Consider the following 15,118-nt stretch of genomic DNA (forward strand, 5'->3'; position numbering starts at 1 on the left):
AATTAGAGATGGGCTATCAAGAAGGCAGCAGATCGAACCTCCAAGGAGCGCACCACAGCCATCACTGCCACCGCGGCAGAAACAGTGGGCAGTGCATTCCTTGGAGGCCAGATCTGTTGCCCCTGTGGATCCCACTGCCTGAGGTGGTCACTTCACCTTGACTCATGGATAGGTTAGCCCTGCTCACCACCATCCTTTACCAGATGGGAGTGCACCTAAAGTTCTTCCATAGCTGTGTGATTCAAAGGTAGACAGGAAGCTGGCTTATACCCATTCAAACCAGTTATCTCAGGTTTTTCTAGCAGCCAATCTGGGTAAATGCCATCTACATAGAATATCAACCGCTCTCCAAGGTTTCAGATGGGAGCCTTTCCCTACCATAGTGGGACATGCCAGGGATTGAAGCCGAGACCTTCTGCATGCAAAGCAGATGCTCTACCGCTGAACTCTAGTCTCAAGCATCCCCCGTTCATTCTTTTAAAAAAATAATACTCAGGGCCAGACCAATCAGGAGGCAGAATGAAGCAGCTATGTCAAGCAGCTCGCTCCATTGGTCGCCTCATTCTTCACTGGTCCTGTTCTGCTCTGCTTGGGTTGCCATTCTCTCTCCAGCTCAAAAGAATGTTTCAGATAGCTCCTTCAATTGTTTTTTTGCCAATGATTTTATTGTTTTATCCTTTCTGCAAACCACTTGGAGGGTTTGTTCGTTTTGTTTTACAGTCACGTGGTGTATAAAGGCTTATGAAATAAATAAATAAATAAGACATGCCCCCCCCCCCGTCCTCTGGATCTGATGAGATCCTACACTTGAATCAAGATCACCTCTGCCCCCTCCCATGTTGCAGGCATGAAGAGCAAAAAAGAAAAAGCTGAAAGCTGCAGCTCTGCCCCGCTGGTGGTTTCTCCACCCTTCTCCTGTCATTCCTCACTCTGAGAATGATCCAAGGGGAATCTTCCTCAGAGCAAGGAATTCTGGGCAAAGCAGCCAGGAGAAGGCCTGCACCACCACCAAGGCAGCTGAAAAGTTCAGTTTAAACTTGGGAGCAAGGGGGTGAATTTACATTAATATAATTGATTTTTTAAAAAATATTATTATTATTTACTGAGCACTTACCCACACTTCTCTTTTGCTTCACTTTTTCCAGGCACAGGTCCACACTCCCACCCCCCAATGCTTTCTTTGCAAAAACCCACTCTTTAAAGCAGAAGTGCAACAATTTGGGTTGTCCACGGTTTGCTGTTTGGTCTGATTCAGCTTTAAAGAGTGGTTTTCCACTCTTTAAGTTCTGGAACCACAACAACGAAAGATACCCAGGCACAGAATTTTAACGTGTGGACTGTGAAAAGCATGTAGGAAAGGTAAGTGTGGTTAAGCCCTGAGCTTAAACAGGATTTCTAGCTGTTGTCTCAATGATGTAGGTACTTTCCCAGCCACCTCTCACTGCAAGGAACCAGTGCTGGGCAAGTGGGCAATGGTGGTGAGAACCCCTTGTGCTGGCCTGTTTAAGAAAGCCATCTGCCAGCCCTTACGGCTGCAAAGGTGACTTGAACTGAGTCTATGCAATTCCTGGAACTGTATCAGAAAATAAACACGAGTAGCAAAGCCAATAAAGGCAAAAAATACATTTGTAGAATTAAAACAGGTGTTGCTTTCCCCTTCAAAAGACATTGCATCACTGCACTGCTGGAAAGACTAAAGGTTTGTTTATCAGGAGATGAAATAAAGTAAAATAACAACATCTGTGGATAATAACACAATCCCAGCTGCAGTCCGGCTGACGACTTCACAGTAATTTTTCTTCTTCTTGTTGCTGGTTTGTATGAAAGCGTTTTCGTTTTGTTTTGCATTTCTTTGTGGGGAGAGGGTGCTCCTGTTTGGCATTCAGCATCCGATGCTGCCGGGCAAAGAAGACAGATAAACCCAAGAGTCAGCTCTGTTATGATTCCCAAAAGCATACAGGTTAATTCTGTCCGCAAAATCTATTCAGCAGACAGTCGTTGATTCTCATCTGAAAGACTGCAGGCACCTGACTCATACCAAAGGGTGTTTTGGCTGATGCAGACAGCACTCCAATAAAATAACCCTGCAGGTGGACAAAACAGTCATTGGAACTTAGCGTGGCAAAGCCCAAACAGATGTATAGGCCATGCACACTCAACATCTGCCATCATTGTTGGTCCCAAGGCCAATGTGCCATGTGATACATTGTTTGATCCTGACTCTATTTCCCCTTCTGTCTTTGACTTCCATGCCACTTCCAGGTGAAATGTCTGTTGGCTGGGTGTTCTCTGGCAATGCTTCTCCTGGGTAATTGGACTGCTCATATTATTTAATGCAAATTGGGGTTGTAGCGCTAGACAGGAATGGCGAGGTTTTAATAATGCTACACACAAAAACACACATTTGCTTTGCAAGGCGGAAAAGCATGTCATGATCATCGTTCCTGAGGTGCCATTAAACGTCCGAAGTCCCATTACTGAGGGAGTGCAATCCATTTCCCCACACTTAGTGTCTCTGCTGCTGTTTACAAGACCATCCAGTGTATTTTGTCACTAGCTATTCCATAGCTATTCCTAATGGACGAGTGGCAGGCAGTATGCAATGCTAACAGAAGCTGGAAGGGCTGACTTAATCCCAATGCAGCATGGGAAATTATCTCCCCAATTTAGCAGGTGGTGGTTAAAGGAGTGGTTCCTACTGGCACAAATTCTGAGAAAATACTGGACAGGCAGGCAGCATGTCGAAGATCCTGAGGATACGGTTTGGATATCAGAGAGGAGGGTTGTTAGGGTTTGCCGTCAAACTGCTGAGAGATCAATCTTGTTTGCTGAATTGGTACTCTTGTCCCAAGTGTTGAGTTTCGTGGGGGTTGTTCCTGGCCTGTTCCCAGTTATCTGGAGTGGGAAGGAGGGAGAGAAAGGAAGAAAACTGTGTAAGAACATTTCCTGCTTCAAGCAAACTACCACTGACTCCCAGAGAAGTAAACTTGAACCCACTGGTTTTCCCTCAGGCAGCAACCCATGTCTAGATGTTGTTGGACTGCAGTTCCCATCATCCCTGTCCACTGGTCATGGCAGCTGGTGCTGATGGGAGTTGGAGTCCAACAACCTCTAGGGGGCCACAGGTTCCCCATCCCTGTCTCAAAACTCACATCATCAAAGAGAGTAGTTAATAAACAACATTAAACATACCTGCAAGTTTTATCTAGGCTCTATAAAAGTACCTCTTTCTGATTCCCAAAATGCAGACTTGTCTGAGCAAAGAGATATGGAATTTAGGGCAGAACTAAGGCAAACAGTTGATTAACAAGAAGGTCCAGTGGTTCTCGAGTCTCCTGTTTGCAAGGGACCCTTTCCACAACCATGTGCACATCTGCCGTGGTACTAATAGCGCTATGTATTCACCAAACAACATAACAAGACAAACACAGCTATTTTTTCAGGTCCTTTTTCGGTTGCATATGTGCCATTATGCCATGGGAAGAATTGTTTGGGCAAATCGTCTGTCCAGTAGGATAACGAAGCCTTAGGAATTCTAGGAATATACTTACAATGTCCGAATTGAAAGGTTTCACATTGATGTTGCGGATCGAACTGCTGGTGAGCGACCACACCTTGGTTTTGTGTTTAAAGGCAGCTCTAACCTTGGCAGGGAGAAGAAAGACAAAACAGAAAGATTCAATCCTAAAACCACCCCTCTCCACACAAATCTTCTGTCTCCACACTCTCCTTCTCTGGAGCAGGAAAGGCAGGTAAGGGGAAGGTTAGGTGACGGTGCTTGAAGATGGGTGTTTGCAGGATAGTCTACTTTTCTCCTCGCCAGCCCTTTGGGGTCCATCTGCATAGGAAGGAGATGTGAGTTGGTGCCTACAATTTTAAACTTCACCAGGAAGGGCAATGGACTCGTGGGCTCCCTTTATTAGCATTAGAGGTAGATGCTTTCTTCACCACAAGTAAGTATTAAGGTTTGTTTCCAACGTAGCAATCAGTTAAAGTCTTTAACTGTATGCTTGATGTGCTGGTACACTGCTGTTCCGCAAGTGAAAACAAAAGCATGTTACCGAAGATCGTTGAGCAGCAAATTGTGCAACAAGAATGAGCAGTTGCAGAAGAATCAGCTGCTGCACAAGAGGAAACATATTATCAAATATGGTTGTGCATCAAGCTTCTGCCTTTGTTGTGCAACCTTTAAACTCTGCAGTTCACTAGTGCAAGGGCACTAGTGGGCAGAGAATGTTGGATATGGCCCATAGTTTTTCCCCTCCTTGCAATAATAGCTGAAGCCATTATTTATTTCCCCTGTCAATTACTGTCTCTCACCCTCCCGTGTTTCTATGGCAAACTACAAAAATCTAACGGGGAAAGATGAAATGCCATCTATAAGCCCAGCACAGCCAGCTCCTGAGGCAATCAAAATAGCTCCTTTTTTACAGCACACTTTCCCATCCAGCCCTTATGTTATTGCTTGTAAAAGTCAGGAAGAAATGGAATTTCAGCCTGATGTCATCAAGTCTGAATGCTGCAATAGAACTTACTTGTTCCTGTCAGGATTTCTTAACAGCTGGGAAGGGTTCCTTCCCACCCTTAAATTATTAGTTTGCTTAACTCTCCTACTCCTGTAAAAAGCATTTTACTCATTGGGTATGAGGGTCACGTAGAGCACATGTAATACAAAGTCTAGAAGACACAATGAGATGTAGTTGACAACAGCTTCAATTCAGAGTCAAAATAAACAAATACGCATGTCTATGATGGATTATTGTTTACAGGAACAACTGCAGGCGGTGATCATTTTGCGGGCGCCCAATTGATGCTCAATTGCTGATATGTGGATCCTTTAGGACCCAGATGAGGGCAGAACAGAGGCAAAACGCGGGTGGGGGGTAGAAAGGGGCCATAGTGAGTGTGTGTAGAATGTAATCTACAAGGACAGAATTTGCATTGGTTTTTGCACCCACTTTCCCCTCTGGCCTAGCCCACCACTGAAATGTAGCCCTCAAAATGTGGCCCAAAGGAGAGAGTGGTCCTTGGACTGGAAAATGGTTTCCCATTCTAACAGCTGAGGTGGCTACTTCAGGTGGCAGGTGCTGGAGGTGTGGGGCAGTTGTGGTAGCCCCCGTGCTCCTTAGCTGCCTGCTCTATCCCACTATTCCCCTCTGCTGGATAACAAAGCTACGAGTGCCACACGGAGCTGTGATTGTTAAGCCAGCCCATTGCCCTCAAGTGTGGTGGAGGACACAGTCCTGTGACCAGGGTTCAAAATTCAACTGCCATTCCAGTTGGTGGTGTGGTGCAACCTTGTCATTTCTCTCAGGCAGCAAAATGTCTTTGGGACACCCCCTCTCCCCATCTATTTATTGTATTCATACAGTGGTACCTCGGGTTACATACGCTTCAGGTTACATACGCCTCAGGTTACAGACTCCGCTAACCCAGAAATAGTGCTTCAGGTTAAGAACTTTGCTTCAGGCTGAGAGCAGAAATCGTGCTCCGGTGTAGTGGCGGCAGCGGGAGGCCCCATTAGCTAAAGTGGTGCTTCAGGTTAAGAACAGTTTTAGGTTAAGTACAGACCTCCGGAACAAATTAAGTACTTAACCCGAGGTACCACTGTATGTCACCTTTCTCCAAAGCTGGTATTCACGGTGGCTTACCAAATTCAAAAAGATTGTAAAATACAAAGTCATAAAAGCGATCCAGTTAAAAACAATGGTACACAAGTACATCAAAACACATTTAGCACCAGCATTAAAGTACAGATTTCCCGACAGCAGCCCATAGGTCAGCATTGCTGCACCTTAGTTTCACAAAGGCCTGTCTGGACAGGAAGGTCTTAGGCTGCCGGAGGGAACCAATTTAACTGCTCTTGGAAGGAAATTTCACAGTCTGGGAGCAGCTGCAGAAAAGTCTCTCTCTCTCATATCACCACCAACTATGCCTCTAATGTTTCTGGAACTAAGAGAGGATGCTCATCCAAAGATCTTAACATCCAGGGAAGTTTTTGCAGGAAGAGACGATCTTTTGGGCAGCCTGTGCCCAAGGCATATAGGGCTTTATAGGACATGACCAACTGTCCTGTAGCATCAACCGGCAATCAAAGGTTTCGGTGGCTGTCCTTGATGGCAGCCTAGTCTCTTAGCTTTTGTGAAGATGCCATAAACTATGGAAGACAGCAGCTAAATATATATAATACACATTCACCAAGGGGAATAAAAGGCCCACTCCCCAGAGAAACATAATTAAATGGCGCCATTCTCCTAACACTGCGGCTGATTTACAACCGGATTTTAAATCATCGTATTGCTTCACTAAATAAATACATACACACAAAACATATATAATCCCAGCATTGCTGGGCCATTGGTTTTTACTGCCAAAGGTTCTCCTACATGGAAACATACCTCTGAGTTCAGGAGACAGTGAAATAGGAAGATGAAGAACCCCTAAAACAGTAAAATAAAAAGAAAGAGGTTAGGATTTTACAAAGGATTGTTTGAGCAACTGCTGTTGAATCTAAATGGCTCCAAAGGGAAAACGTGACCTTCTCATCAAGGTGTTTGTTGGGGACCAGAAAAACATGACCTCTAAATGCTCTGAGAATCTCTTTCAAGGTCAGTTGCACGGAGACCCCAATGCAGCATTTGGCAAGCTGTTGCCCTCCATATGTTTTCGACTGCGATTCCCATCAGTCCCAGCACTGCACTGGCTTGGGCTGATGGAGGTCATAGTCCGAAACATCTGGAGGGGCAGCAGCTTGGCAAAGGCTGTACTAATAGTGTCCCTCTTTATGACATGTCGCAGCTACAGCTGCAACACTCTGGGGAACATACAATCCATCCACAGAGACTCTTTCTGGAGGCAGAGGCCAATCCTGTTGTAGCAATTGCCAGTCTGCCTTCCACCCCTGAAAGAGGAATGTGAGGTATCACCTTCTACTCTAGGCTTCCACTGACAATGCCCATATCCAATCAAGATATTATTTAGTTAAAGGTAAAGGGACCCTGACCATTAGGTCCAGTCGTGACCGACTCTGGGGTTGCGGCGCTCATCTCGCTTTATTGGCCGAGGGAGCCGGCATACAGCTTCCAGGTCATGTGACCAGCATGACTAAGCCACTTCTGGCGAACCAGAGCAGCGCACGGAAATGCCGTTTACCTTCCCACTGGAGCAGTACCTGTTTATCTACTTGCACTTTGATGTGCTTTCGAACTGCTAGGTTGGCAGGAGCAGGGACTGAGCAACGGCAGCTCAGCCCGTTTTGGGGATTCGAACCGCTGACCTTCTGATCGGCAAGTCCTCAGCTCTGTGGTTTAACCCACAGCGCCACCCGTGTCCCTTTAGTTAGATTGTCTTTAATCCTAAAATTTCAGGGAATAATAATGGTAGTCATTGACCAGCGGTAGCCTTTTGGAATGCTGGTTGACAAGGCAACTTTCAAGTGAAGTCTGTCACATACAGTTGCAATCAAAATTATTCAATCCCCCACTGCAAATCAGGTTTATTATTAAAATTTACAGACTTTTGGCTGTTAGCAATGAGCAAATTAAACAAAAACAATTGAAATAGCTCGACACAACAGATGCTTCAAGTAGTTCCCCCAAATTCAGCGAAATTGCAACTTAGTCTCACTATTATTCAACCCACTGAATAGAACCACTCACAACAGCACAAATACAACAGGTGTTGTCTCAAGCACACCTGATGCAACTAATCAAGGGCTTCATTTGTTGCACCAGATGTGCTTGAGCTGGAACACATGAAATACCTGAACTGGCTGGGGGCTTGCTGAGTGTCAAATTTGGCTGCGCGTTAGAAATATGGCTAAGTCAAGAGAATGGTCCAAGAAGGTAAGATAAGAGGTCATTGCCCTTCACAAACAAGGAGAAGCATACAAAAGAACAGCAAATGGCAGGGACACACATTGTCATTACGTTATCCCACCCCATTTATTTCAATGCAAAGGAAACGCAATGCAAAGGATATGTGTGTGCAATCAATCACGTATCCTTTGTGGAATGAAAACAACTGCAGCAACAAACACTGTTTTGTATTCCCTGATTTGCTTTCCTTTCTGGGCATGCAACAAATAAGCAAACACCGGCAATTTCTGCTCCTGATTTTCTTTTCATCAGAATTCTGCAAAGTCCCTGTATGCTGCTCCATTTTCTAAGAGAGAAAAATCTATGCCTTCTAGCAACAATACCCAACAGCAATGAGCATGGACAGTAGCACAACCTTGGCCAACCTAATACTCTGACTGCCTGGTTCACCTCATATTTAGTGCATAAGATAGCAAACGACGACATTGCTCCAGAGGCCCCGGTGTTACTGTTAGTTGTGAGTGATGTACAGAGGCCATGAAAGGTCAGAGGAAGTGGGGCGAACAGAGAGGCAAGATACTGCGCACAATCTGTATATAGAATGTTTCGTATAACCTTTATCTTGCAGGCTTCTTAGTGCCATGATGCTGATGTCAGATGCCTCATCTTTGGGGGATGAGGGTGAGGACTGTGGAGCAGGAGGGTAAGGGCATGCAGCAGCAGCAGTACCAGAAGTGTTCTCAGATGAGCCTGTGAAGCTAGTGCCCCCTCAGCCTGAGGATATGTTGCTGCCATTCTCTTACTCAGAGGGCCCCATTGCAGAAGAAATGGGGCTCTCTGATTCCATCTCAGTAGGAAACAGCTGGTGAAGCCTTAGAGGTGCATCTTGCAGCACAGATGGTGTTAACAAGCAGGCTGCTCCTGTTGCTACTGCTCTATAACACCATGTTTCTCAAACTCGGGTCCCCAGCTATTGTTGGACTGCAACTCCCATCATCCCTGACCACTGGTCCTGCTAGCTAGGGATGATGGGAGTTGTAGTCCAACAACCAGGAAATGGGGACCCAAGTTAGAGAAACACTGATATAATGGCTCCTTCCTAGAACAACTTCCAAACTCTGTGTTCCTCAAAGCACATCCTGAACTCTGCCCTGCCTCACCCTCTGCCTGAACCCCTTGTCCCACCTTGCCTCACCTCACACCCCAGTGAGATTTTGTCTTGCTGCACTGCAGAACACTTAGCCCCTTAACTGGGCTATGAACCTACCTGCAAGGAGTTGAATATTGCAAACATGTACTGGAACACCAATGCATGCACGTTGACCGCCAGAACACCTAAAATCCATGAGCTCCCCAAGATAGGCAACAAGACAGCAACTGCTTTGGCTGTCAACCTGTAAGATAAAGAAGAAGGGTAGGGATTTCAACACAATGAAGATTTTGAAATATACCTTATTATTTCGCTCTATAGGGCGTACCGGACCATAGGACGCACCGGACCATAGGAGGGGGACAGCAGGGGAAGAAAATTCTCCCCCTCTCTGCTCAGCGCCCCTTCAGTGAAGCGGCAGGAGAAACGGAGCCCCTTCCATTTCTCCACCCACTTCGCTGAAGGGGCGCTGCGCAGCTCTCTCTGTCTGCTGAAGCTAGGAGAGTCTTGCTCTCCCGGCTTCAGCAAAAGGAACCCAAAGCCTTCGGAGCGCAGCACGAGGTCCCGCTGCACTCCAAAGGCTTCAGGCGGCTATCCCTGAAGCCTGGAGAGCAATAGGGGTCAGTGCGCACCGACCCCTCTCACTCTCCAGGCTTCAGCGAAAGCAACGCGAAGCCTCCGGAGCGTGGAGGGAGCGCTCCCTTTGCGCTTTGGAGGCTTCGCATTGCTATCACTGAAGCCAAAGAGCCTGAATTCGCTCCATAGGATGCACACACATTTCCCCTTAATTTTTGGAGGGGAAAAAGTGCATCCTATAGAGCGAAAAATACGGTAATAACAACAACATGTACTTTAGATAGATAGATAGATAGATAGATAGATAGATAGATGATAGATGATAGATGATAGATGATAGATGATAGATGATGATAGATAGATAGATAGATAGATAGATAGATAGATAGATAGATAGATACCACCATATCAAGGGGGGAAAGATCATCACTCATGCCGGTCTGGTACAAGTATGGGAGAAAAAGCCCTATTGATCACCATATTCTGCTGGACAAGGTCTCCAGCAGATACCATCTTACCAGAAGGTCCACATGATATAAGAATCAGGCTTTAGCATTGCAGTACCTATCCTTCAGAACTCCTGCCCATTACTGCTACTAGTCTTACTACTTCTCCTTTCCCCTTTTCTGTTATTTTATTTATCTCCTGACCTTCCTCCTCAAGATGCCCAGAGCAGAAAACACGTCAGTAATAAAATAAAATAATATAATTAAAATATCTAAAACAGAGTTTAAAATATCACCTACTCTTGAAGGAAATAATTTCAGGGTTGCCAAGAATAGTACCTCTCAGCTATCAAATGCTTGGGTAAACAGGGATATTTTATAAATTCCTCCTAAAAGTTAATAATGAGGAGGAAAGAGAAACCTCACTAGGGAGGGCATGTCATGAATGGGGAGCCACCACCGGGAAGGCCCTGTCACTGCCAGCCAGACAACCTTCGGTGCCAGCTCCACAAACGGGGGCCCCCCAGGCCAAGTTGGTTGATAGCTCTTGAAAGCTAATCTAGATGCTATGCTAAAATCCACTGCTGCTTCTAAAAACAGGAGCTACATCTCCAGTTCCTCTTCAGAATTTCTAGTCTCATCGAATCTATCGATATCTTCCCCTTCCTGCCACTTTTCATCACTAGATGCCACCGGAGGCATGTAGGCATGTCACAACATGGGCAAGTCACAATAATCAAAAGAAGGTCTATATGTACAGCTGCCATTTTTCATGATAGATGTGTGTTTGCCTTGGAGCAGTTGACAGCTCTCCAACTAAAAGAGAACTGGAGACCTACTCTTTATATTTTTTTAATGTAATTTGTAGGCCACTTGATTTTAAATAAAACCTCAAAGTGGCTTACAAAGAATATAAAATATGTATTAGAATTGTCAGTAAGTCACAAGTCAAAGCAAGTTTGTTTCTTAAAATCAAAATATAAATGAAACCAACCGTGTGTGTGTTTGTTAAAGTGGACTTTGAAGTCACTCGAACTCAGAACGCAAGGGAGAAACATGCTAAGAGGAAGGCACGCTTGGCAAACTCACACCGTGATCAACTCCCGCCCAGGAACCAATGTCCCCACTGTAGAAGGACGTGTGGGTCCAGAATTGGCCTCCACAGTCACTTATGGACTCATTGTGTTTATGGAAGACAATCTTACTCGGCTACGAGTGATTGCCAAAGAAGAAGAAAAAGACTATGCTAAAGTTACAGACTTCACACACACACACACACACAAGCTAAAGTTACATATTAAAATGTATTTAACTAAAGTAAGACAAGTCAGATGAACATTCAAAAGAATACGTCCCAAAAGTCAACACCCACCTCTGAGGCTGTGGCCCTGTGGCACATCTTAAGAGTCTCTGTATAACATCTTAGATCACTTTGTGCTCCCTGGACTAAATGTGAAAAGAGAAGCAACTGATGTTTGAAGGATTAGCCATGCTGGCTTTTGATCAACACCAGGACACTCTAAGAAGGGCATATTTATGCTCACAGAACATAGGAGGAAGTAAATCAATACCACTTTCAGAAAGGAGTCATTTTATGGGGGGACATTAGCCTGCCTTATATCAAAGTACCCTGTTTCCGTGCTTGTCATGCAATTACTCGTCAGCTATCTAAAGCACTGTACTTAACTGACTGACAAATTATTGTGGAAACTGGGTCTCATCTATTTTACCGCAAACATTCTATAAACTTGTGGATTTCCTAGCTGGTTTGATGCTTCTTTCCCCTCACTGCGGGTGAGAAAACTGGCTAGTCTTTATGTAGGTGTAACATGCAAAGGACAACAAGAACAGAAGCCACCAGCAGACAGGGTGATGGGGCGCTGGCGCTCACCTAACCTCCTGACAGTTGGGTCATTGTAGCTTACAGTGACTCAGCTGTTGGGAGGTCAGTTGAGTCCTGCCACCTCATCTTACCTCTATGGTGGCAGAATCCAACGGTTTTCCACAAGAGTGGCAACTTTTCACAATAGGATCGTGCACATTTCTAAGTTACAACGAGAATGCAGCTTAGATGAAATGTATAACTTGGATATTCCTGCCCAGGCAACCTTCCAGGAGCTACAGGCCAGTGGTGGGTGAGGAAGAAAGGCAAATGAGAAGTGAGCAACCAACGACCATTTCACCTTTCTACAGTAGGCTAGTTTCTACACACACCTTGCTCCATCCACAAAAGCAAGAGGTATCACCAGAGTTCAAGGAAACATTTTAGTCAGGCAAAAATACTTTGAGTGCCAAGTAGGGCCAATGAGCTGGCGTGGCTCTGAGAGAGTTCTGATGGCCAGTCAAAGAAGCCAGGCGGGTTGCTTCTGGTCCCCCAGGCCTAAGGTTCCCCACCCCTGAAGAAGACATAACTGAGCTAGACCAGCCAATAGTTTGATTCTGAATAAGGCAGTTTCCTATGTTCCTATGCACTTGAAGATTCCTTAGCACATGACCTGGGGGATTCTGGGATGGAGGGAAGATGCCACCTCTGACCTTACGTAAGACAACTGGATGGGTCAGAAGAAGGAAAGGAGGTAGGTAACAAGATGGCTTTAGGGGACGAAACTGTCACTTTGCATTTCTTAGTGCAGAAAGTATTGATCTGATGTCTAGAGATCTTTACTATTCTCCTTAATTCAAGAGGGTTCTGGAAGCTTCCAGAAGCTTCTCTGTGCAAAAGAAACAAGCAGAAGGTTCATGATGTTTGTGTTATTCCTTCAGAGAAGCTGAGTACAGCTGGCCTAAACTGGTTCTGTTAGCTCTTTCTGTCAAGGGCATGCTGAGTATAAAAGTAAGGCCAGAAGGAGCCTGGGTTTCACTTTCACTTTCTATATCTTTTCCTTCTGGTGTGGTGTTCTGTACATAGTATGCTTAGTGTTAAGGTTAAGACTTATTATAAGTTATTATAATAAGTTATTGTAAGTTTAAGTTAAGTCTGCTGCAACTGGATTTCTTATGGACAGTGCCAATCTTGAATGAATTGGATTTGTGACCATTATGCTCATTTGCCTTCAGTAGCAGTAAAGGTCTACTGGATGAAATACAATTGCCTCTGATCTATTTTTTTTGGGGGGGGAGGGGAATCCTGCAATGTGTTAAAGTTTTTACTCTGCAAACTATACACTGGAATCTGCTCTGCATCAATACTGAGTAGAATTTCATGACAGAAACATGCAATATGTTGAGCTGGGAGGGGAAAAACACAAGAGACTAGAAGACTTTCTTACAGTGACCAGGCTCTGCTATTTGATGTTTCAGCTAACTCTAAAAAGCAAAAGTCTGAATGTAAGGGTACCCACATAATGCGATTCAAGGCGCAAGAACAAAAAGGGGGGAATCTTTTAAATTAAATAACTGAGATCTAAGGAGGCTTAGTTCTCACAGCACCCCCTTAGCAAACAAATCATTTTGTGCTTGATTCAAAAGGAGACACTACAAAACTGCACAGGGCTCTTCCTTTCAGTTGAATAGAGAAATCTGGGTCACAGAAGAAAGGCTGGATGAGATTCTTTGTATAGATTAGAAATTCTGTTGCCCTTGACTGAAATATCATTCTACAAATAAATTCTGAATGCTCAGCTACAAATAGAAAAGAGATTCGGAGAGCACTGAGGACAGTTGTTCATAATTCGTAATTTTTAATAAAAAAATGCTAGAAACATATATAATGTAATCAAAAGGACACCTTGATCAAGGAGGTTGTAAAGTTTGGTGCAGCAGCTGCAACAGACACAGGTGCCTTATTGGTATAATAATAATAATAATAATAATAATAATAATAATAATAATAATAATAATTTTTATTTATACCCCACCCATCTGGCTGAGTTTCCCCAGCCACTCTGGGCGGCTTCCAATCAAGTGTTTTAAAAAATACAGCATTAAATATTAAAAACTTCCCTAAACAGGGCTGCCTTCAGATGTATTTTAAAAAGAAGATAGCTGCTTATTTCCTTCACATATGAAGGGAGGGCGTTCCACAGGGCGGGCGCCACTACCGAGAAGGCCCTCTGTCTGGTTCTCTGTAACCTCACTTCTTGCAATAAGGGAACTGCCAGAAGGCCCTCAGCGCTGGATCTCAGTGCCCGGGCTGAACGATGGGGGTAGAGACGCTCCTTCAGGTATACTGGACCGAGGCCGTTTAGGGCTTTAAAGGTCAGCACCAACACTTTGAATTGTGTTCGGAAACGTACTGGGAGCCAATGCAGATCTCTCAGGACCGGTGTAATGTGGTGCCGGCGGACCTAACATTTGGGCACCTGCAGAAGTGCCTCTGCAGATGGATGGGGAGAAGATGGGTGCTTAGGTCAGTGCTGCTCAAAGTGGTGGTCTGTGCATCGTTGCTGGTCCATGAGCCATTAGCTGCTGGTGCCTAGCAACTCCACTACAGCCCAGGTTGGTTGGGGCACTTCAGGGACCAAATATGGTGCCAGTCTCTGGCACAATGGTGTAGGTGGTTCAAGTCTTGACATCTCCAAGTAGGACTGGGAAAGACCCTAGTCTGAAACCCTGATGAGCTGCTGTCAGTCAAGTCTACACTTTAGCTTATTGTCTACACTGTATATAGTAGTGAGCTAGATAGACCAAAGGTCTGATTCAGTATAAAGCAGCTTCCTACAATCCTCACCATGCGACCAATTCCATCCCTATGGAACAGTTACAAGGGGGTTGAGGGAAGACTCCATGCAGGAGAACTTCTTGCACTGCTGGGCATGAATGTAAATCTGGCCTGATGATGATGATAGTGGTAAAATGTCAACCAGAAGCTGAGCATTCAAAACAACAACAACAACAACAACAACAATCGAAGAAGCCAAACCAAATAATCAGGAATCATTTTTTTAAAATGATGCAATGCAACGGTCATCTTGTTTAGTGCTAGCAAAGCCCTCTGGAATTCTGCCAGGGCATATAGGTTGTTTTCTAGGGCATTTCAAAGTGGCATTCAAAACTGTCTGCTCCATTCCTTCTTCTTCCCTTCCTTTATTTAATGCTCCCCTTTTAGTCCTTTCAATATCAGATAGCAAGCGAGAACACCTGCCTGCCCAACATGTATTAGAAAGAAATTTCACCACTCTAGGGACGCC

General features: G+C 44.8%; 1 protein-coding gene across 2 annotated transcripts in view; it reads right to left on the bottom strand.

The window, feature by feature from the left end:
- Positions 1-487: 487 nt before the first annotated feature.
- ADGRD1 (adhesion G protein-coupled receptor D1) overlaps positions 488-15,118 on the bottom strand; it is a 284,026-nt gene continuing 269,395 nt past the window's right edge. For both annotated transcript variants that reach the window (XM_083589948.1, XM_083589949.1), the window contains 4 exons: positions 9,085-9,211; positions 6,399-6,440; positions 3,552-3,644; positions 488-2,895 (listed from right to left, as the gene is read on the bottom strand). In XM_083589948.1, coding sequence (XP_083446074.1) covers positions 2,800-2,895; positions 3,552-3,644; positions 6,399-6,440; positions 9,085-9,211 — 358 coding nt within the window. In that variant the 3' untranslated portion in view covers positions 488-2,799. The remainder of the gene's footprint in view (positions 2,896-3,551; positions 3,645-6,398; positions 6,441-9,084; positions 9,212-15,118) is intronic.

The sequence above is a fragment of the Podarcis filfolensis genome (genome assembly GCF_964270895.1).
Source record: "Podarcis filfolensis genome assembly, chromosome: 16".
NCBI lineage: Eukaryota > Metazoa > Chordata > Lepidosauria > Squamata > Lacertidae > Podarcis > Podarcis filfolensis.